Source organism: Saccostrea echinata, unplaced genomic scaffold (assembly GCF_033153115.1).
Source record: "Saccostrea echinata isolate AGI-Se365-2 ecotype Australia unplaced genomic scaffold, CSIRO_AGI_Sech_v1 ptg000024l, whole genome shotgun sequence".
Lineage (NCBI taxonomy): Eukaryota > Metazoa > Mollusca > Bivalvia > Ostreida > Ostreidae > Saccostrea > Saccostrea echinata.
In genome coordinates this window covers 665,950-691,938 of record NW_026889773.1, presented here as the reverse complement: position 1 = coordinate 691,938, position 25,989 = coordinate 665,950, and the positions used below count along the sequence as shown (strand labels likewise).

Here is a 25,989-nt window from a genome sequence, read left to right as displayed (position 1 = left end):
ACTCAATATGAAAGTTGGAAAAAGTTTTAAAAGGGCAAGATTAAAGATGGAATTACCCAATTTAAAGTTGGAATTACTATCATGTTGTAAATTTTGAATTTACTAGGGGGAGGTAAATGCAAAATTTACCTCCCCCTAGTAAATTCAAAATTTACAACATGATATTACCCACCTTAGATTTGGAAAAGCCAATATAAAAGTTGGAAAGGCAAGATTCAAGTTGGAATTACCAACTTAAAAGTTGGAAAAGCCAAGATTAAAGTTGAAATTACCAACTTTAAAGTTGGAAAAACCAGGATTAAAGTTGGAATTACTAACTTTAAAGTTGGAAAAGCCAACTTTTAATTTGGAATTACCAACTTAAAAAAAATTACTTGGCACTAATACGTATCCTTAAAAAAAAAAACAAACAGCATAGAATACTAGTAAACAGATAAAACAGCATTTTAATTAACCTGTGCATACAAGTAGACTACACTAACATACATAATTCTGTATATCGGTTTTTGATTTCGATTAACGGTGTTGCCATTGTTAATAAAAATAGACATTTCTGAGAAATACTTTCAAAACGCTACTCCTCCTACAGTTCTGATCTGATTTCAATATAACTTGGTACAGAAGTACTACACTAAGCAACATATAATCTCTGTATCCGTTTTTGATTTCAGTGAACGGTGTGGCCATGGTTACTAAAATTGAAATTTCTGTGAAATACTTTCAAAATTCTTCTCCTACTTTTAGTCTGATTTCGATATAACTTTGCACACAAGTGACTTCATTGAGTTACATAATACTGTGCATCGGTTTTGATTTTGATGAACGGTCTTGTCATAGTTTCTAGAAATAGAAATTTCTGTGAATTCTTTCAAAAGACTGCTCCTCCAACAGTTTTAGTCTGATTGCAATAAATCTTGCCACAAAGAAACTAAACCAAGTATCATTATTCTGTTTATTGCTGTTGCATAGTTTCAAGTGCAAGTACTATTTTCTCCTCCTTTGTTATAAGTAGAAACCAGTAGAGCTACAATCTCGTTCTAAAGCTTAATTTTGCCCCCAACTCTTGGATTATTTTCTTGAAATAAATTATTTATTAACTTCAATTATTATTTATTAAACAATTTAATGGTCAGATTTGTTTGAAAGCTTATATCATAATCATATAAATTCATTTATGATACTGAATAAAGACTTTATACAAAAAATAGAAGAAAGGTTGCTGACAAAAATCACGCCAGAGCTATCAAAAATTGTATACTAGTATCGTTGTATAATTTTTCAGTGCATACATTAATTTTGAGCAATTTGTCACTTTCCAGATAACTATATAACTATATTTACTAATATGTACTTTGAGAACAGAATTCGATTTTTTGAACTTTCTGAAATTTACATTTTGATCTATAAATGCTGTAGATTAAAATCCCTCCAACTGACAAATCAACAAAACAATCTTGTGGCCCAGTTGATATATGGATCAAAAGTGGGATGGCACCTCCTGTTGAAGCTTTAAGTAAACATACAATCGATATAATGAAAACCTGGTCGATAAGAACTTTGATTTTCCTGTTACTTCTTTGTACACGTAAGATAAGGATGACTTCAAAGTACATGTGTTAAAGCCTTTGAAACTTTACGACATTATTGGAGTATAGACATTTTCTTACTTTCACGTGGGTTAATTCACAACTTTTTTTTGGGTGTGTGTGTTGGGGGGGGGGGGGGGCTACGTAATAAAAACAATGTATTATTCGCAGATTTTTGTTTTGTGCATGCTCGTACATTTTGCAAGGAAGCATCTGTGCATGTAAATTATGTTAGTATGACTTTGCATAATTTAAAGAACGAATATAAAAAGACGAAGTTTTTGTAAAGGATAATTTTTAAAGATATATATGATACTTATGCACAGACTTGATTAACTTAAACCATAATACCAACGAATATTGAAGTGTCTGGTTTCCATTTTACATAAAACCAATATTTTTATTTTGACACTAATCTGTTTTAATGTATAGTCTGAGTTGATCTGTACGTACATCTGTGATAAAACGATCAGAACAATTTGTAAATGAGCCATCGTAAGGTTTATTTGGATTAAATGTTCGACCATGCTTCAACTTAATTGCTTCGAAGTGGTCCGATCTATAGTCGATATTGAAACGTTTAATACCATCACTCGTACTAATAAAAAAAAAAGAGAAAAATACTCAAACAATGACACACATTACAATGATATTGAAATATTGTGGTATTCTGCCAAGATACACAGAAGTGTCAATTCAGATAACAATCCCTCTTTAACTGCAAATGTAATTTCAATTTCATTGCAATGTGTTTCGTTTGAAATTTTATTTTTGAAATGCTTAGCAAATGTTTTGATACTAGAATTTCAGTATTAAACAATATTAATTTTTCACTTTATTTGAGAAATGCATTTCAATTTTGAATATCCTGATACTTTTCCCAAGACATATTTCATAAAATTTATGTATTTCTGTCTGAAGCGTTAAAATAAACTATTAAACCGAAATACAATATACTTATAATGGCATTTTAACTATTATTTTATTTTAAACAGACAGAATTGGCAGATAGTCTATACCTTACTTCTTCATTTAAGCATTAAATAATACCATTTGACATTGTTACTTTTCATCGAGGCGGGAACTTACTTTCAAAGAATCTAAAAGAGATATCACATCCTATGTCAATATTGATTTATAACATTATATAGACAAATTTTATTCAGATATTCTACTTAAAATATTGCTGATAAATATGGTTTTGTTTAAAAAGACAATAAGACTTCTGCAAGTCATCCTGGAAATTAAATTTAGTGCACTTTGAATACTCATACTCATTCCCATGGAATCAATAATACTTGATGACTTTGAAGATTCTGTTGCTGTGCCCAGAAATAATGTGATGATTGACAAAAAACAATCCTCTCACACCCTGATCCCAGGCTAACAATCCTGTTAATAAATGACCAAAAAGTAAAATCAACAGATATCTCACAAGTACCCCTCTCAAGCACCCTTAGATAAGAAGTTTGGCAAGCACTCAGCGTGACTCGATACTGCCACCGATATATGTGTGATTCTTCAGAACTGTGCAGTTCCAATAATACGATGTTAATAACTATCTGTTCCAATCAATTCCACATATCTCACTGAGGAGCTCGGTGTATTTAAAAAATAATTTCTTTTCTCTCTCTTCATGGTTGACGGATCAGTACTGAGGAATGACAATGGTTTTAATTGTTTGGGACGATCGGGTAGATTGCGGACTGGCTTACACTTTTTTTTAAATTCTGAAAAGTGACACTCCATTTAACTGTGCGTAATTGATACATATCGGTAGGAACTTTGTGTTGTTTGACCCCCTGTGTCACTTTTTTGACAGTACATATGCCACTATGAAGAAACTTGGTGGGAATGTATAGACAGAGGAATATGAAATGAAACAAATTTATTTAGGATTTTATCAACATTTTTTATGCAGCTATATCTAGAAATAAAGAAAAAAAAGGAATGATAATAAAGTGAGGTAAGTTTTAAGTTTTATGATATTAGTTTATTTTTCTACTTTAAAGATTTAGTCTTTGAATTCTACTTTGCGACTTGTTTCGTGCACATGTATTCTAGAGATGTTAAATGTCAACGATCAGTGAATAGACAAATCTAGTTAATATTAAGATAAAAATCAAACTGGCAATGTACCTATCAAAATTAAGACTACCCTATCATTTATCAATTAAATTTTCACGATTTAATTGATAATACCCCATATTGCGTACGTAGACAGAGTTAAGGACACTCTTTTAGCTTAAGAACAAGTTTATTGTCTAAGGTGTAGACTTTATGGATGGTTTAAGATATCAGGTTTCCTCTTTATTTTTATGATATACGCCACATTTGAGTTCATATTTTTTCTATATTACTTGTCTTTGTGTTTATGTATGAGTATATTAATTTTTCAGATCGTTGTCCTGGGCAGTAGCAGAAGTAAAATTTAGCAGAATATGCAAGTGTATTTCCAAAGTAAAAGGTAGGAGTTTTTGATTCAAAATTAAAATTCTGAATCTGTGGAAAACTTCTTGTCTTTCCTTTATGGCACTGGGAACCTATTTTTTTTTAGAGATAGAATGAACTTGAGAAATGTGTATATATAGAAAAGACTTACCAGAACTCCCCAATAATGCCGATATTTTACTGCATTATCAATATAAAGAACTAACAATTCAATATTAAATCTATTATTTTGTAAAAATGTAATCCCGGAGAGGTAGTTCTCTGTGCTGATTTATTTTTTACAGAATATGTCTTGAAACATAATATTACTTAAACCAAAAACTAATAACCGTAAATATACTTACACAAACTCAGAACTCGACCAAAGAACATTTAAAAAACAAGATATGAAAAACTGAAAAAGAAAAGCTTAACTCACCGTCCATTGACGAGAGAGGATTCATTATTGATAGATCATTGTTTGACGGGGCAATTCTAGACATATTACCTTCCATATTTCTCAGAGTCTCAAGTTAATGAGGTAATTTGAATTCTTGACTGACACTGAAAAAAATCAATGTTTGAAGTTTCTAATATTTTACACTAAATTATAAGAATCATTTAAAATTCTCTCTTTCTCTCTCTCTCTCTTAATCTCTCTCTCTCATACAGAAAATTGCTAGTATGTGGAAAAAATTTACATGGAATTTATCAAAAGAACTTTGTCTTTATGTGTTTAATCTATATGCAGATTTTTACAACTGTGTATCTGAAGTATTATGCAAATGAGCCATTATGAGGTAGTTAGGAAACCAGTGTTGATTGGTAGTCTATAATCTGCATGAATTCAGCATTATAAAAAAAATGGTGGAAGAAATTCCTACACCAATTTTATGCACGTTTAATTACACATTGATTTCATATTAATGTAGACGAATGGGGAATATAGAAAACGAAATTGGCGAAATTATACTCTGAGAATGATTGCATGTTTGATTTTTGAGTCCAAGTTAGGCCAATAATCATCACTATAAAACATTTTTATTGCATCTTTTTCGATGTTTAAGTGTTATGTTTCAAAGAAACTCGTTGATAGCGGTCGGTATCACAAACTTTGACCCAAAAATAAGGTTTGGCCACAATCGATGGAACGTTGATGTAACGTGACATTAAGTGGTTAAATATCTTCTTTAAACACATACCAAAAAAATAATAATGATAAAAAAATTCATTGTCCCTCAGTAGAAGCATCAAAGTAAAAGCTACTAGAAATCAATTGCATTTTTCAATCATGGAAGCATATAAATTGATTATCGCTTGACATTAACCCTGTAAACAAAGTCCCAACCTTACCTTGGCTTCTACTTTCATTGTTATCGACAATATTTAACATGTTCTATAAAGTAAAGGTTTAGGTTCTTTAAGGTAGACAATACCATCAGCCTGCTGCAATTCAATTCTTTATTCCCTCAAAACTGGATCACTGTACAAGAGGTACATATATAAACGAATACAATGTACAGACCAAGATCAAAAATAGACAAGTATAAAGAAAAAAAAGGAGATTGACATATGATTAGTTATAGAAGATTCAAGAAAGACATTTTTAAAAATTATCTTAATAAATTTTGACAACGATGTTTGTATTTTTACATTGCGTTCATTAGTTCATGTTAGAATTTCTTTACAATATCTATTTTGAAGAAATATTTTTCTGTCGTTCGAGAAGTATTTACATTCCATATCATAAGAAAATTGTTCAACAATACTTTTACAGTCACAAATGGTACATGCTCTTAAATGTTTATCAATATTCCTTCTTCACTCACCAACGCCAGCAACTGTCGGAGGGTTTCTACGAGTATTACTTTGAGGACTTTTAGAGTAAGTGTGTATTGAAACTCGTACTCTCCAATAAGTTTAATTGAAAGAAAAATATATGAAGAGGCTATTTCACCACTTTTCGGGTTACTCTCAAAGAAATACTTTCTAATTGATTACGGATAATTTATGACACTGCCTGCTTTAAAATGAATATTGACTTACTTAATAGTTTCAGATAATGTTAAAAACATTTTTCAAGTTTGAATCTTTCTTAAATCTTTCATATTTAAAAAAAAAACAACAGATTTTGCTTCAAACACAGAGTGTCAGTGTGAATGTATTTACCAGTATACATATTTTATACACTTTTTATCAGTTAAAGCCAAGAGGTGAAATATCAGGTATGCAAGCTTGTGCGAAGTTTTTTTTTTCCAAATCAAAAATGTAAATAAAATTTGATATCGAAGATAATTAAATAAGAATAATAAAAATCGTTAATGCCCAGAAAACATTTTTTTTAAATTTTACGTCAGTTTATTAAAATCAATATTAATTTAGACACAGACTGGCAACTGTTCAAGTGAAGAACATTATCATTTACAACGATAAATAAAGTAATAAAGTAAACAAATAAATAAAAAATATGAATCATAAAAAATTCATTCCAGACGGAAACAAATATCACAGGCACACCCCATCTTATTTAACAAATTTAAATACTAGTCCTTATCTTATCTGTTAGTATAGTACTTTTCTTCTCTACTAACAGTATATTCTTTTGAGTGCCAAGGATCAAATGAAGAAACATGTTATATCTTGTTCTTAATCTTTTTCAAACGAGTCAAAGTTTGATAAAATTTGGATGTGATGGAGAAAATATTGATTTCAGTCAAAGATATTCTTGGTACTTAAATAATTACTTAACGAACAAATAAAGACAAACATGATCTTACCATAGAAGGTACAAGAAAATTTTAGCAGAGAAAGAAACAGAGTTACTTCAGGGGCACTGTCTTTCTGGCATATCTGTCTTCTTCAATGGGAGGAATATATTGGTTTTGACTTGGTTGTCTGTTTTTTGTTTTTTTTTTTTTTACAAAAAATCGTGTCTCTCTCATAACCCTCGAATCGTGTTTGGTTCATACCTGTAACCCTCGAACTCTTGGTTGGAATTGCTTCAAACTTTAGCTGGTTGTTGTCCATGACCTAAACCTGAGTCTTGATCTGACTTTAAGTCATACATAGAAGGTCAAGGTCACTGGGTAATGATATAGTGTTATGATATCTCGAACCTTTGATTTGAATGGGTTCAGTTCTCGAAAAACCAAAACTTTTTACTTAAGGTCAAATCTCAGAGGATTATGATGGCCAGGAGTATAAATGGAGGAGGACGGAGTGTTTTTGTATGTGCAGGAGATACCTTATTTCTATTTTTGATATATCAAGCAAGAAAAAACAGACATATCAACCTTTTAATATATTATTACAGTTCAAACAGATTTCTCTTCAAAAGGGAAATCTATGAATAATATTACATAAGTCACTCCTCAAGAGCGACTTGTATTTGATGCTCTAATGTATACAGAGAAAAGAAAAACAAGAAATAATTCATATATTTATTTTAAATTCCTTTTCAAATGAAAATTTAGTTCTTTATAGATAACTAGGACAACTTGTATTTTTCAACTTATGAAATCAAGTGCATATTTAGACAGTTTAAATAGCAATGCAAATATTATTTTGTCAAATCACATTTATAAAAATAATGACATTGCACAAACTTCAATCTTCCAAGCTACCAACTTATTTAACGGTTATATGGAAATAAAGGAATTACTTATATATAAAAACAACAACAACAAAAACAATCTGTCTAAGCAAAATTATTTGGGCGTTGTTCTAAAACCTTTATTTAGACAGCTTTAATTGAATATCTATACATGTATACACATTTTAGTTAGCTAGGCTTTAACATACTGGAAAAGCAAATGCTTATTTTCCTACCTACAAAAATTATCAGTCGAAATTACTGAAAGCAAGAAACGTAATTTTGTCTGGCAATAAATAAGTATTTAATTAAATTCAGTTCATTTTAAAAGATTGAAGAATTAATCATAGATTAGGGGAAAAAAAACTTCCATGAACGACACAGCTAAGCCATCTTCGCTTTTGCTCTTCTCCTATAGACAATAATCCCAACGAGCACTTCTATAATGGTGCAGCTTAATTTTCCAAACAATTATTTTAAATGATACTCTTTGATACAATACAATTTATGTGTACTTTAAATATTTGAATTGTACGTCTTTCATTTTCTTTCTTTCTATTAGCTGGAAATGAAAAACTATTGACAAAACTATTTAATATGAACAAACACAAATACCAAACCCTCTGCCAATATCACTACCTCTCGAAATTGTATCTATTGAGTTTAATCAGGTTATAAAATGGACCGTAAAATATTGATCGGCAAACTTGTTTGTTCATTTTATTATCAAGTTTTCTTCAAACGGTAGATATACAGGACAATATCCATATAGATTTAGGATTTAGCAGGGACAAAGTGAGATGTAAATTCATGTTTGCACTTCTCATTTACCCTTTATGGGGAACACAGGTTACCAGTACACGGCTAAGCACTGTTCGTATATGTACATGTATATGTATATGCCTATGTATTGGTCAACGACTGTAGATAGATTAAATTTTTTTTCAATGTATGCAGCAGCATAAATTGTACGTTGTCTTTGAATTGTTTTCATATTTCTACCTTCGACAATATTCTTAACCCTTTGGTAAAAAATTAATCAGTTTGCCTTATTTGAATGATCTTTTCAAATGTTATATCCAGTTTTATAGGTTTTCATTAGACTGTCAGAGATTTTAAATTCAAACAAAAAGGGAAAAAAAAGAGAGAAAAAAACTCATTGTTGCTTTCCATACAATTAATGAAAATCAATGAAGCATAAATAAAAGGTAAAACGATTGCTTATTCCATTGTATCTTTTAGCAACAAAATTTCATTTGATGACGAAAATTTCAGACCAATCTCGTTAAGTATCCACCATATTCTATTTTTTTTTTAAATGCAATTTCGTTACTCTTAATGAATACGAGCAATAATAGGGTTTAATTCTAGATCTGAAGTTCAAAACCGCCCAGGTGGTGACAGGAGTTTGATGTCCAGTAATACTAATCGCACATGTCAAAGAGATAAGCGTGTATAAAATCTTATAAAAATTCAGATAAATGCGTACAACAAGGAGACCTTTTGAACTAACTGTTCTTCTTTTAAACAGCAGTTTAATCCGCTGTCGTTGGATAGTATTGTACAGGTCCCTTATGTTTACCTGGAGATTTGTGCTAGCTGTAATTTTTTGAAAAAGAATGTTTGATTTCTCTCCGGAATCTTTCGATTTTTAGATAAGAATTTCAAAGAATGTCAAGTCGTTAGATAAAGGGTAGAGGCGAAATTCGTGCGAGATATAGATGCTTCTACATTTAGAAACATTTTTTCAACTTTACCAAGAAGGCATTTTCATCGTGTTAGTTTAAGAGATTTTCTTCATCTCAATGGAGATATTTTTGTTTATTCACTTAATTGTACGAAAACATGCAAGTAATAATGTAAAAAAAAAAAAATGTTGAAATCAATTTCAGATTAAGTCTGAAATGAAAGAAATAAAAGGAAAAACAATTAAAATAGAGAGGACTTTGGGAAGGATCTTTATTAAAAAAAAAAACCACGATACTCAGTTCCTTATCAGTGCAATTATGTAAATTTATCACCCATTTATTGATTAACCAAAAAAAAATCTTCTAGACGATATTTATAATTCATAAATAGGATAATTCTTCAGCTATTAAACTAAGTATATAGGGGTATTTTTCATTTGCTTGTTCCATGCATTTTGGCTTCATTTTTTTTTAATGGTTTAAATGATGTCAATTTGAAAATTTAAAAAAAAAATCTTACTTTCTAATTAAATAGTGATGGAATTTTTTTTTTAAATAATTCAGAAGGTAAACTTTAAATCTTGTTTTTCCCCATATTGATTTCTATTGAAATACAAATAGCGTAATTTAGTTTTCCTTGTTTGCAGAGAATTCTGTGCGTAGTTATTGATAACAAATATAACATGAAAATTATACTCGTATATTAAATGAATTTAATACATGTACATGTAATTCATAATATTATCGATCGCACTGAAACTCCAAGTATGCGGTTATTCACTATAAACTTTGCTTTTTGAAAGAAGCACTTTTTTTCATCAGAACCACTATGTTTCTCTGCTGAATACTCAAGAATAGAAAAGATTTTCAAAGAATTAATGCATTTTCACTATATCACCAAAAGAGCCTTAACCTCAGAATCTCTGACTCATGGACCTTGAATTTCACAACCTGGAATTGGCACTCTTTCTCATCATATCTTTGCAAATAATTTGTCTGCTAAATACTCAGGCGAAGAGAAGATTTTCAAAGAATTAATGCAGTTTCACTATATGACCAATAAAACCCCGCCCTATACCAGAACCCCTAACCCAGGGGCCATGAATATCACAATTTTATAAGAAGCACTCTTGCTCACGATGATCATACACTTAGTTTGACGCTAAATAAGCAGAAACAGAGACGGAGATATTAAAAGAATAAACACATTTTCACTATATGATTAATAAAGATCTGTCCTAACTCCAGAATCCCTGATCAATTATGAATTCATAATATTGGAAGAAGCACTCTTGCTTATCATAACCATGCACTTAGATTGTATTCTAAATACCCATTTTCACTATATGAGCAATAGAGCCCCGCCTTAACACCAGAACACTTGACCCAAGGGCCATGCATTTCACAATTTGGAAGATGCAGTTTTGCTTATCATATATATGCACTTACTAGTAGTTTGTCTGCTAAACACACAATGGGAGAGAAAAAGATTTTTGAATTTATGCATGTTCACTATATGATCAATAGAGCCCCGCCCTAACACCAGAACCCCTGACCCTGGGGCCATGAATTTCACAGTTTTGGTAGAGGTCTCAATGCTTATTACAATCCTGCCAACAGTTTGATTGCATGATGTCCAGGAGTAAGATTTTTTAAAGATTCATTAATTTCGATGGTTTTAGCCCCACTCCTCAGGCCCCAGGAGGGCAGGGACCACTAAATTCAAAATTTTTGATTCCCTACACCCATGGATGCTATATACCAAAAGTGGTTGAAATTGGTTGAGCGATTCCAGAAAAGAAGCCAAAAATGTTCAAATGTTAACGCACGACGAACGACCACGGACTAAAACAGATAGCAATAGGTCACTTGAGTGACTCATGTGATCTAATAAAATTTAAAGATATATAAAATTTTCTCAGCATTCATCGAGTATGCGTGTATTTAGAAAAAGAAATTCTTCTATGTTCATGTTACATTTATACTATAAAGAATTTTAAGTTCCTTTTTAGCACAATCTTTTTTTTTCCTTTCTTGTATAAGAAAACAAAACCCAAAGCTTTCGTAACTTGTTTGCAGGGACGTGGATAAAATATTCCATGTCAAATTTAGAGTATACCTAGTCAAATTAGGAGTATACTTGGACAAATTTAGAGTATACTTGGTCAAATTTAGAGTTTACTTACAATCAGTGATAAACACCTGACTTACGTCATGAGAGACGAGAACCCCCAGAATTGCAGACATCATCTCTGCATGATTAGATCTAGATTCCTTTGTATCAAAACTAAATATAATTTTGCTGATACTAAACATCGAAAGAAGATGAATGCCTACTGAAAACCCATTGACTGAATAATGTGTTTTATTGACAAATCAATAAATCTAGGATATTTCCTATAAGGACAGTAATGTTCTTCGGTGAATTGTAGCATTGTATACTTGTAGGAGGAAAACCAGAAATGGTTGACTCGTTATGTCGTATATGTTAATCTCCATGCAATTTCGTTCCATTGATCCGTACTGTGTGTGAGTTTGAATGCAGAACATTTTCACAATGAATTAAATGATTTTATTCTGAAGCTGTGAAAGCATTTAAAACTCCCCTCCTGGTGAGACTGAATAAAGCATTAATTCAGGTCGTGATTAGGGAGTTTAATGTCATGAAATGCTTATATATCACTCTTATATATTTTACAGGTAGATGGATAGTATTGACATCTATTGAATTCGGAGTCATATCAAATGGAAGAGAGCGACTATTACCCCATTTAAAAGCCAAACACATAAGAAAGAATTTAATTTGCATAAAGAAATGGAGCTCTTTCGAGGTGCTAGCAGCAGAAGGACACAGGAAATGATCGACAAGTCAAATTAATTGTGTATCTAAATCTCAAAAATACACGAAAATTAAGATATGAAATCTTCGTCCATTCTATACCTGATTAGCCCTTTAAACTTCATTGGGCAGGTGCATGATGGGTGATACGCATAACACACCATTAGCATTTATTGTCCTTGTTTGTTCTTTGTTGGGTCTTATAAATAATCTTGTGTCAATATTTTATAAACAGAAAAAGCAATTCTCTCTGCCTAAGCTTTGGAAGTATGCCTACCTATCTATCGATCTCGGGCATGTTTTTTTAGGTGTAGGGTTGATTCTTTCAATTTCATTTAAACTTTCTGGATCGGAGCCAGTGTGTTGTGCCTCTGGGTTTCTGCTCGTGTTTGGCGTGTTTGACTGTGTATGCGGGTTTCTCACAGCAGGGATAATTTTATTTGGGATATACAACCTTGGAAAAGCTTCGCAAATTTCTACGTTTCATAGAAATGTCTTCCTGGTCATCACCATCCCCGAAAAAATTATTTCGGCGTTTCTGTCGGCATTGCCTTTTACACCTTTAGGATCCAATCTTTCTCCAAGTCTTTTTGCCATTTCATGTGTGCGAATCAGCCAACCCAAAGAAGATGGCGGAACATTAGGTGTTGTGAATTTCGTGGTACTTTGGTTGTCGCTCCTCATTGCTTTTTTCACCTGTGTCATCAGTGCTATTAAACTATGGAAAGGATTCAGCAACAGAATCCACTCATCCACCGTTAATGTGTGGCAATCCCAGTTGGTGATTGAGGGAAAGAGATTCCAAAAGGTTTTGCTGTGCGAGCTAACTCTATGGATCATTGTGTTGTTTCTGTGTAATTTTGCGACTTACTACGACTCTGGAAATCTTGCCTCGGCAACTTGGATAGTATTGTTGTCGTTAAGTATCATTACAATCTTTCACGGTGTGTGTTCCCAGGTTGGGAATAGCATGTGGAGTATATGCTGTTGTGGTTCAAATCGCGATGTGGAGGAGCCACATCATAAGCTCAAGCGGCTCGAGCTCATCAAAGTAGAGGTAAGTTTTAATAAAAGATATATTCCAATCTTTTAAAACTTTAACAGATCTAGTTGATGAAGCTCCGAAACGAATTTTTTTTTAAAAACTCAACATTCGACTCAAACTTGTCAAAGCTTAGGTAATGTTAGAACTTATTCCAGTTTTCATGTACTGATGCAAAAAAAAAGTTTTGAAAGATCCAACAGCCAGGGATTGTTGATATGGATGTCGTTTTAATCAACATATGCTATAAAAATAGTATTTAGCTGTTTCTTTTTATTGTTGATTCAAGTCAATTATTGAATTAATGAATATACGAAATTCATATAGTGTCTTAAAATAAACATCAAGGAGGTTTAATAAAAAAGGGGGAAAAATCCAGTAAAATAACGTAAATATAATTTCAAGAGGAGTACTTAATGTAGTGAGTGTTTTCAAATATTGTAAATTCAAATTAAGAAGTCCCTGTACAAGGTTCCAATGTAAACTCTTAAGGACATACGCAACGTACCTTACCTACTGATAATTTTTCGAGATATTCTTAATTTAAGATAACAGTACCATCAGATGTTCGTAGACGAAAAATTAGCATGTGTTACCAGGGGTTTTGAAAAGATATCAATTGATGAAAATTCTTGTATAATTCAAAGAAAAATATACAAAAATTACTAAACATATATTCTAAATGTTTTGTTTATCCAAACTTGTTTTAGAAGAAGTGTACAATAGCATATATTGACAATAAAATGTAGGACACAGTTCCTTTAAGTAATGGAACTCTTCAACTCCAGGGAAAAATACAATAAAGTTCAAACTACGTTGCGTATGTCCTTAATGCATATAGTCACGCTGACGATATCTATAAACAATTAGAACCCACTGGCAAGTTCTTCGTAAGAACCATCGACTGTACAGAACAAACTTTTAACATACTTTAAAAATCAAAATAAGTTAAATTTGTTTCAAAGCTTGTTTGATGAGTAATGTTAGAACAGGACTGTGTCATTGAAAATTATGACGTACTAAAATAATACAAATTTTAGTACGGAGGGATTTTGGTAGTTGAAATCTGGTTACAACGGACTATTTTTCACATTTTCTTATTGCCTCTAAAAAGGTTAATTATAAATTCAGGTTAATTATAAACTATTCCTAGGATTTTCAACAAGTGTATGGTAAGCTTTAAAGTATTAGATTTCCTTACAAGATACACAATCAGAGGACACCGTCAGTTACCTAGCAATTGAAGACATTTTCGAATTTCAATTCTCAACTTAATGTCAATATTAGAGACCTACTCATGTGAACAAAAATAATCTTTTATCTATTTAAATTGAAATTTTCAAAGGAAATATTGTTTGACTTAACCTTGTTTAATGTCTAGTGTAGAAACATTTAGAACGCTTTTGTCAAATTTAATTTGACGAATTCAAGCGGTAAAGATACCTGATATATACAAAATTATATCTACACCTACACGTATGAAAGGGTTTTCTTGGTACTTGCATGTTCTATACCTCTTCATTAGCTTAAATGATCACGGTTTTCAAAGCGTCTAAAGAATAGCTTTCAGTTGGTCTAAATCTCTTAACTATGTTTTTAAAAGCCTAAAGTTCAGAAAGTTTGATTGTGTATTGAAAAGTTAAAGCATTGATATTTATCAAAAAAGGAAGACCTTGAGGACTATTAAGGTTGGATGGTATATTATTCTGTCCCACTTGATATGTATATCTCCTTTATAGTTATCTGACATGAAAATCAGATAATGTGATTTTTACATGTTTTTACATACCCCCCAAGATAGAACGTGTTATAAAAGATTTGTGAGAGGGAGTTGCTGTTGAATTCTTGAGAGAAAAAAAGTTGTTGAAAAGTCAAAAATACAAAAGTTTTTTAGAGGAAAAGTGACAGGTAAAAATTCTAAAAAACTTATAAAAATTCATACAAATTATTTCATCAATTATAGGTAGGCGTCAATTCAGGGATCATTAATCAAATAACACGGCATGTTTTATGTCATATTTTGCCTCTGATATCTCACGTAATGGAATTGATTTAAAAATCAACTTTTTTTTTAATTCTCTACACAAACCTAATCCCTTTAAACCTTTGGATTTGATAGAAAGAGACCTCTTTAGATTAGATGCCCATTTATCATTGAAAACGTGGAATAGAAAATACCTTTTACAAACAGAATTTTTAAAGAGCCAAGTTTTATACCATAATTATATCTATTTTATGAAACCATACTTGTTGCAAGCAATGGAATTCATTTATAAGAGGTAAAATTTAGATAAAAATGATTATCCTTAAAAATGCTGCCTCCACACACACAAAAGAAGAAAAAAGAAACGTTTAAAATAACTGGCGTCATTTACGTTATACTGGCTTAGACTCACTCGACACACTAGCTGCTTTTTTACCTGAACTAATATAAGTATTTGATTGTTGTTGACTCGAAATTAGGGGGGAAATGATTTTTATAGAATAATGTTTATAGAAAGCTGTAATCTTTGACTCCTATTTTTCAATCTCTCTCTTTCTGTATTATAGAGTTTGAAAAGGTTGGAGTCAAAGACTTTTTTTTCAATCACGTGAAAACAATGGCGGATATTTACCATGTGGGGTTTAATACTTTTTTAATGCCGAGAAACCATCGAGTGTTTTTTAAACAAAATGAGAAATTTCTGTCAAACACGGCACTCTTCGAGTATGAAGGACTAAAAACCAAACAGGAGTCCGATATAAATCACTAAGAGCAGCAGTTTAACTTTGGATTTATAGTTTGCCTTCTGAATCATTGTTTAGTTGAAAAACAAGTGCTCGTAGCTCTCGATATCCTAGAAAAGTGCAATGATTTTTGTACTTTTGATCAAACTCAGCTCGTTTTATAGACCAAAGCAGATAGTTAAAAAGGGCAATGAAAGTTTTATTTCTTTGTAGTCTACTGACTCCAAATAACTTCTTTTTTGTTTTATGATTACGTAATCTCCATTATCTGATGAAATATACAAATCTAAATCTGATTTGAATATTTAAAAGATGGATGTTAGTAACAACTAGAATTGTTATTCAAACTCTTCGCACAGGAACCCGGAAGGTTACGGTTAAGAGCAACATGGAGCGTATCCAGAGGATTGGTCAAACGGGGCCTGATGAAGGTCTATGGCTCGAATCACGTCAAAGCTTGGGCACAGGAAATTGTAGTTCTGGGCATGCTCAGAAAGGCACAACACCCAAGTCTTCTGCAGTGTCTCTGGACCAGCAGTTCCAACCCTTACTATGAGACGATGACCCTGATTACAGGAGAGATAATCACCAGTGATTCTAGGTACACAGATGTACATTTTTTTTATGAAAGGCACATGTCATCTTCAGGTAGTAAATGAATAGACATGTTAAAAGCCAGCCAGTCATCTTTTCAACATGGTAGAAAGTAATGCTTACAAAGCATTAACTATGCAAACTATGCTATTGATTTTACCTTAAAAATCCAGTTTCAATTCATCGAATTTAAACGTCTTCATTATATTTGTATTGTTTCGATCATATTTATTGATTGAAATGTCTCTAGACAATTATCATTCAAATTAAATAAAGAATATAATGTGTGATTGCATAATTCTATTTGAATCTTTTTTGCAAGTTGATAAAGCAGTTAGCTTCGGTATTTAAACACAAGGCCATGACAATGAATAAGTAATATAGCAGTAACCCTGGATAATAGTATTTAAAAGAATACCTTCAGAGATTTTCACATCTTTAAGCCTTGATCATGTAGATTTCATTCTTCAATATAGTTACATGCTATAGATTCATGTACATGTATATTAAAATCATATCCATTATAAAATTGACCGACTATAAATAGATAATTTTCAAACCTGGTTGTATTGTGAAAGTCGGAGTATTCTTATTATCCGTATGACCTCATCAGTTGGTTGACTATCAAATTTGACCTGCAAAAATGGCATTTTCTTATTGACATTATTAGAGAAAAATAGACAACTTTCATTTTTTATAAACAATTCAAAATCCATTTCATTGACAGAATTATCTGCCTTGAGCTGACAAACAATGGGAGCTTGGCGGAAGTTTTGCAAAAGGACGTGTCTCTTCCGGAGACATGTCAGAGGATGGTCGTCCACGATATTGCAGAGGGACTGTTCTACCTCCACAGTCAAAATATCCTCCATAACAACCTAAGCTCTTCCTGTATCTACCTGAAAGGATCACTTCCGGTAAGTTTCGTATCTTTATTTATATATATATATTTTTAGTTTTATTATGTATAATAAATATTACAAATATGCATTTATTTTACATACGCACTATATTGTCAGATATACAATGTAATGTTTCTTTTTATCAGGTACTTTTTTTTAAACTCTTGAGAATTAAAACCGTATAAGGTGCAATAAGTGAGAATTTCAAAAGTAGAATCAACTATCAACTTTTGATAGCAGGGCGCATATAGTAGGTTTGATGTGTTCATGCGAATTTAACTTTAATTCTTTCAATCAGCATTATGTAAACTTTTTATGGCACCATGATGTTATTGTATTTCTGTTGTAGAAATCTTTAGCAATGTTTCAGTCTACAAGCGATATCATAAAGGTTTTCTTTCACGAAATGATATTAAATTTAGTGAATTAACAATATAATATGAAAAAAGGAATTTTACAAATTATGGCTGCATGATTACAAACTAACCAGTTATGTCTTAATTGGTGCAAGTTCATTTTTAGCAAATCTGGTGATTGATACGTCTCTCTGTATGTGTTAAATTGGCCGGTGAGGATTTACACAGTAAATCACTACTGCTTTACAGGCAAAATTATAGAATCATACACTGATGTAGTTTATGATATAGACCGAGTATAATAAAATAACAAGAAGAATGGGAATTGATAATTTTATTTTCAATCTTTTCGAAACCTTTAACGCAATACCTACACGTTGAAAGATAAAGACTTCATGTTGTATTTATTCTGTCCAGAGGAGGATTCAGCATTTTGGGATTCGAATCAGACTTGCCAAAAATCGAGAATCTGTGGTTCTACTAAATAGTTTTATTTAATGTCTTGCATGAATTTAGATAGAGAATGTTAATCACTGTCAAATACTTATTTCAATCTTTCTAACCTTCGCCAGGAGACAGAGTACGCCAAGCCAATGTATAGGGTAGGATGCTTATCCAAGAGATTTACCCTTACTCTCTATCAATAAAACATGTACTAGCGCCAAATACTAACTATAAAAATCTAGTATATATATTTATGATGCTTTCATATATGCCATCTGGCAAAGTATTTGTTACTTTTGCTAGTATATAATATCTTGAATGTTATTAAACAGTTACAATTTGTCAACGTATTTATTACCATTTTTTATCAGTTTTGTTCAGGTTTATGGTCTTATTCTACATTGATATATTCTTTCAAATTATCTGTAAACAATATATCTGATAAATTCTTTTCTTTTCATTTAACTCATTTACCTTTTATCATAATATTTATAATGATTTTCTTACTTTTAACACCAGAATTTTATTATACATATCTGAATATATTGAAATATCTAGAATTTTAAACAATGTGTATATTAAAAAACTAACAAATGAAGTACATGTATATTCAAAATGATTTTTTTTCTTTCAGAATATGGTAATGAGGGCAGCCATTGGTGATTTTGAATGTACCCAAATTTATGGATCAATTCAGCAATCAGAAACTGCGGTGACTAGCAAAAGACAATTCTTCCTTCCAGACATACGGTCATTTGCTTTAGTAGCTTTGGAAATAGTGACGAAATCCTGTGAAAGACGATTCTTAAGTATGCAGTATGACTGGGACTATGACCAAGATCCTAAGGATTTGATCAACGGAAACGGACATTTCGTTGTGATGCCCCATATTACTCATGAATCTCATTCTCAAAATGTTGACCTCATGAATAACCCCTCCGACGATTCAGATGTAGAACACTATGCAAGGAGACATCAAAATGACATAAGATCCCCATATGAATTGATCGAAGAAGTAAGAAGACGAAGCAGGAGTTTATCTCCTGAAAGTCGGCCAATGTCTGCTCAGTCAAAACGAAGCACAAGGTCAAGGACGGTTTCTCCAGATCAACAAAGAATGGCTCATAGGTCTCCTTCTGTGCAGTCTGCCAGTACACTGTACAATGGACGGAGTGGAACACCGGAGGTGAAGACAGTACAGCATCAAATGAGTGCTCGATCTGACGTATTTCACAAGAGATCTGTGGTACAAGAACTTGTACCAGAGAGAACGGAGTCTCCTTTAGATAAAAAGAAAGGGAAAGGTAAAAAGTCTCACTCCAAATCTCTCGACGGACAGGCTTTTGAATCAAAAAGCAAGGATATAAAAAAGTCAAATAGCAAAAGACTTTTATCAAAACCGGTGTCTATTATAAAAAACCTCACTGGTTCTGAAACTACAGTATCAGCATTTAAACCCAACGACAAAGCAGATTCCTCTGCAGAAGAAGTATCAGAGGAAGAGATGGAAATTCCCTTTGACAGATACAGATTGAATAAGAAAATGAGACAGGACTCTAAAAATTCAATTCAGTCTTTTCAATCAGAAAATTCTTTACATCGAACTGTCTCGCAAAAAAGTGATCAGTGGAGTATTCGAAGTGATATGGAATATCGTCCGCATGGATTGAAGAATACGGTATCTGCTGACTCAAGGGCTTCCCTTTGGTCTAATTTACCACTCCCACTAGAATCTATAGATGTAGAAAGAGACGAGTTGGACCATATTATTGACTGTCTTCCTGGAATGGCAGATTCCTTAGATTCTCAAAAACATCGACCCAAATTAAGTGAGGTCATGAGTGCACGGGACAGAATTGGATCTAGACCAAAGACGTACTGGCAATTTGATGGGCCTGGTACTCAGCGTTTTGAACTTGTAGATTATTATGATGAACTGCAAGGCACATATGTTAAGAAATTGCAACCAATTCGTTCTGTACACAGAACATCTTCAGGATCGCAGATAATAAGTACGCCTGTACATCGAACGTTTTCCGGAACTCAAGTTTTACATCGAACAAGCTCTGGACTTCAGGAAATTATTGAGGCAACAGAAGCGACTGACGAAGAAGAAACACTTACTAAAGCAAATCCACATAAAATGATTCGAGATAATAAATCAAATAAAATAAAAGTTCGTTCTATTGAGGAACCACTAAAGGAAAAAACGGCCAAGCAAGACAAGAAAAATACAAAAAAGAAAGAACGATCAAAGTCAGTAAAAAGATATCCGGCACCCCAACCTCCAACAGAGGAAGAAATTAATAAAGAAAACCTAGAAAGAGAAGAAAGTGAACATAAAAGATCGAAAGCAAGGAATGCTCTTAAAAGAGCTCTTAGCGGAAAATCTAGAGATTTTAGTTTTCAAAGAACAAACAGCAAGAATGAAAAACTTGATGTGAAATTTGCAAACGTAAAGAAGCTTATTGTACAATCTAATACGGATTCTCGGGTGAATGGAGAAAACATTAAAGTATCAGAAGTCAATAAATCTTATCATCAGGACGAATTTGACCAAACAGAAGAATCACACCCAAAACGACATTACATACAAGCCCCGAGAAAAGAAACAGCAGAGAAAAGGTTTTTGACAGATAAACTGTCAAAGACGAGTCTTAATCGGTTTTCAAGCTTCAGCAGTACGGACAGTTTTAGCAGCAGGGGTTCCACAAGGGCTCGACATGCAGATGTCTCCCTCACCAGTGGTGAACTAACGTCTTTGTCATCTCAGGCTGATGCCGACACTGACGATTTTGCTACTGATGTCGATGCTCCTGCAAAAGAAGTTTATATGAAGAAGGTCTTGCAAAGTCGGTTACGTAAAAATGTTGATAGTGGCTTTGATAGTGAAAGCAGTGAGATTTCATCCCATGGTCCTCAGAGCAGTTATATGTCTGATGATTCAGCTTTTCATGAAATAAAAGACAGGCGATCAAAATCTAGGAAACAAGAGCGTATGAAAATTAATACTGGCATTATTTCTTCGAATTTACAAAATACTCCATCATTACATTTGCAAGAGAAAACTTTCTGTCTCACTGGAATAAATTCTCTTGAAGTAGAAACCCATACAGTGGCTGACTCACCAGATCTTGAAATTGAATGTCTCCCAGATAATGACATGATACCAGAAGGCGAGGATGAATTCCGACCGACATCAAGTCTTTCTAGAATAATAGAGGTCTCATCAGCGTCTCCAGAGCAAACCAAAGAAATAGATGTGGACGGGGAAGTAGAAAACTTTAGCTCATCACGTATTAAAAAAGTCTCCGTAAGTCAAAGTTTCGATTCATCTTACATGGTTCGTCCTAAAACGCCTGCGTCTACTCGTCCTAAAACACCAGGACTTACAAAAGAAGTAAGAGGACCAAACGTAATGGCAAGTAGCCACGCTGCAGATGCTACGAAACGCTACAGAGAACTTGTGAAGAAAGGAGTTCCACTAAGGGTGTCTGAAGTATCTGCGACTGAAATTACTTCGAAACAAAGAGAAGTTGAAGATGGACCCTTGGATCAACGTACTGAACCAGCTGATGAAAACTTGTTCATGAATTTAGATTCACAGGGATTTTTCCAAAGTGAAAAAGAGAAGAAATTGATACCAGGCCGAACATATGGTTCCTTGAATAGGAAGTCGAGGAAAGATCAAGGGAAGAAAAACAAATCTACCGGTCAGCAATCACAGATTGGTTTAGAAGATATTATTAGAGAAAGCCCAGAGGATGCTCATGATTCTCCAATACACAAATCACCTAGAGGAACTCACTTGTCTCCAACCCACGCTACAAAAAATAATATTATGAATGAATCATTTACAAATGTGTCTGAAAATGACGTCACTATGTTCAATCAACCACAGAGTGAAGATTCTGAAACTGTAAGTTTCCAAAATGGAAATTCTGGTAATTCAAATCAAGTTTCGCCCAATCATGTGATGCAAAGCCAACCTCCAGTGGTGGTAGATGCTGAACTGTATATAGACAGAGTATACTCTCAAAAACAAACACCAGAACATCAACGAACACACCCTCCCATTTTGGATCCCGATTTTGATTCTCCATTACTTGCAAATGTTGGAAAGTCTATGCCCCATTTTAACGAAGATGACCATATGTTCGAAGTTCCATCATATACTGAAAACAGGAAAGAGGAGGGAAAAATTCAAATTGACGTACCTTTGAAAATGGGAATGTCGGACAAACACGTCACGAATTGCCAAAAGTTGACCTCAGCACTTCACCTTGTGTCTTTCAATGATTTGTTGCCAGCCACCGAAGAAGGGTTTAATATGATGAAAATGAAGCTACGACAAGCAGGTCAGCTTGGAGATGTTGGAAGTCAGGTATTAACCAAATTTTTATGATGTCTATGAGTATATTGTTGACGTAGTGGAATGTCTAATCACTACGATACAAACCAAAGAACAAATCTTTTTTTAAAATTAAAAAAAAATGGTGTCGTATGTTTTATATACTTAAAATATTCTTTGTTAAACTACTTCATCTATGTCATTTACGCTTTCTATAATATAATACTTGTATATAATTTTTCATTATTGTTTGGCTGAGTAGGTGATCAAGGAATACTAATTTGAAACATTACAAAATAGGGAGAGGAGAAATTACCAATTGTTTGAATATATACATTCCTCTTTGGTTGATGAAACTTTTGTTCAGATTCCTAATTTTATTAAAACTATTTTGTAAACTGTTTGATGAAATCCTGCTGTCTCACAACCCATGCACAGTCTACATAATGCATGAAATATATAACAATGTTTGTCGGCTCTTTAATCTGCCTGGTTTACTCCTTAAGAGATGCACTGAATTTCGCCAGTCACTTAAACATAGCGTTTTATGAATTATTGCATCATTGTGTCTTTTCAAACAGAAAGAGTTCAAATCAAACGTGTCCACGACCTACCATAAAATACTCCAAATGATAAAGTGTCCATTATTTCACAGAGTGTTCATTGATTGTTGTAGATCTTGGACATTGTGAACAAGTGCTGGCTGAATGAAACACCTCCGACTTCTTTTGATCTTGTTATGCAGTTGATGGATCCAGTAAAGGAGACGGAACTCTAAAGTTGATGACTAATACCGCCATAATTGATTACGTCATACAACATTGCATTTCTTGTGCCAAATTGATTATTTCTTATTTATAACTCTCTTCGTGGAATAATTAGTCATGTTCACTTAATTTGTACGCATTTATTTAATTTGCAAAAAGTTGATTTATGAATCAATCTAAAACTTAATCACTTGTTTTAAGAATTCCAAAGAGGAGGATGAAAATGTAGAGATTTTGCCATTGATATTTTACTGCTACGTAAATGGCATTCCCTGATATATTTTTATATATTGCTTTTATGCTGTCTGTGATGAATGAAATTGTGATATAGTTTTAAAATCATTAACCCATATGTATTTGATCAACGACAGGGACTCGAGGGCAGCAGGTTGTGATGCTTATGAAAATTGTTTCAAACAGCATCGAAAGTACGATATTTGATTAATATTTCCCATTTAACGTGTTTCAAGTAGCATTACTCCCTTGAAACATTGTCTTGTGAAGTTGAATAAAATGCCTATTGATGATGCAGCTAATTTCTAGAGAGCAAATAGTTCATAAACTTTTTGTAAGTACTCATTGTTTGATCATTGGTTATTCATCACATGTGTTCGCCTTCTAGATCATTCTCTGTTGAATGCATGCATCTTTCATAATTTTAGTACTCACTTTATTATTATAAAACTCAAATGTAACGGTAGGCTAACCTTTCATCATTCAGATAAAATTTTTCATCGATAATAATTCCTTTTTTACAGAAATAGTTTAATTGTATGTTCATGTAGATACATACATTAAGCAAAGTTGATGGTTGCATTTATCAAAAATCTTTAATCAGTAAATGCAATTAAACATGAATGTACGATGGAAAATGTCATATTTTAAAATTCAAACCAAACAACCGTATAATAACCATTTAGAATTTTTACGTCATTTACAAAGTCTGTGATAAACTGTTTTGTTATCTATGCAATAAATTGACAAAAAATACTTCAGAGTTGTGTTGATTTATAGATCTATAAATCGTGGAATTTTTATATCACTTCGTTTATCGTTATTCCTCATTTTATATCTTATGGATACCATACTAATTTTGACAAATATAAAACATCAGGGGCTTTATTTTCTTTACAGTCTTTATTTTTGGCCATATACATGTACTATTGTTTTTGTGTGTTAAGAAATTGCAGAGAAAAATAATTTCTATTTTTTGGAATACGAAATTTTCTAATGTAAATACCTCTGAGCTATATATAGGAGTATCCCTGGTCAGATGACACCTTTGAAAATGTTATTTTTTTCCCTGACAAAAAATACTATGGTAAATTTTAAAACAAAGTATTATAGTTTTTACTACATTAAATGGAATTAAACAATTTTGCTTTAAAGTATTTATCATTAGTATTTATCATAAGTATTTGCCAAAATAAACTAGAAATACTGAGCACTGATATCACAAAGTGATACCCTCTCTCCCATATGAGTATATGGCAAAATCCCCCTTTTTGCTATTGGAAATCCCAAATATCTGTCCGATCAGAACATTAAATAAGAGGAGCACAATGTCACTACGTAAAAGTCTTATGAAATTTTATTCAGCGGTGTAGGAGGAGTTGCAGATAAGTGATGGGTACCATCAATATTAGAGAAAAAATGGCAGTGTCCATGTTTTACTACGGCAAACCCCAAATATCTGTCCGGTCGAAAGTAAAATAGGAGATACACAATGGCACTTTGTAATAAAGATACTGTGAACGTCTCAATAAAGTTTATTTAGTTGTGTTAGAGGAGATGCGAATAAGAGATGGGTATTGCCATGTATTACGGATGTACACCCCCATCACTATATATCCTCGCTTTTCAAACCGAGGGATAAAGAAAGTATAAGTTGTAAGTGTATAGAATCATAAAAGTTACTTAGTGTTCACTCTAGTACATGAAAGTTTGTACTATGATAAATCAAAGTAACAAATTGTTTTATCATACCATAAATTAGTTCCATTGTATTCACCACAGTAAAGTATGTACTTGTACTATAAAAGTATAGTAATCTATAATAAACAATATTCTATACTATAGTATTTCAAGTTAGGGATTACTCAATTTTACACTAGTTAGTGAAAAATAAACGGACACGATGATTGATGTGTTTTCATTCCAGAGGATGGGAGTAGATGCTTGAGTTCGTCATTGACAATATCTATTGTCTTTGGAGTCCAGGTCTTCCAACAATCTGTTGGAATTCCCTTGGGTATGTTTTGTACCCCTTAATTAGCAGACCTGTTTTTGTATGCTTTTGAAGCAGAATTTTACTAGAAAAAGGCGTTGGTGGCAAACCAACGACTAAACCCTAAGATAAAAATGATGACTTCAACTTTTTTATTGTCTACTTCTCTTATTTATGAAGCAAGGTGTTTATGCTGCCCGCTTGATTCGATATGCAAAACATGTTCTACATGTGAACAATTTCTTTCACGGGGCAGGTTATTTACAAATAAGGTGATGATTCAAGGGTATCAATAATCTCGTTGAAAGTCACTATTTTGCGATTTCCATGCTCGGTACAATGACATTGATTGCAAATACAATCTGTCTGATGACTGATGTTTTTTCGTACTTATTGTTAGACCATTATTTTCATACTCTTCATACACCCGATCATGACAAAGGA

General features: G+C 32.5%; 1 protein-coding gene across 2 annotated transcripts; it reads left to right on the top strand.

Annotated features, from left to right (window-relative positions):
* Positions 1–12,220: 12,220 nt before the first annotated feature.
* On the top strand, positions 12,221–24,244 carry LOC133191675 (uncharacterized). 2 transcript variants are annotated; one of them, XM_061327407.1, is made up of 6 exons: positions 12,221–13,192; positions 16,264–16,505; positions 17,226–17,415; positions 18,329–18,358; positions 18,835–22,584; positions 23,228–24,244. In XM_061327407.1, exons 1-6 carry the CDS (start codon positions 12,272–12,274, stop codon positions 23,327–23,329), a joined length of 5,235 nt encoding a protein of 1,744 aa, XP_061183391.1. In that variant the 5' UTR covers positions 12,221–12,271; the 3' UTR covers positions 23,330–24,244. The 2 variants fall into 2 exon arrangements, with proteins under 2 accessions (XP_061183391.1, XP_061183392.1); XM_061327408.1 differs by lacking the exon at positions 18,329–18,358.
* The last annotated feature ends 1,745 nt before the right edge of the window (positions 24,245–25,989 follow it).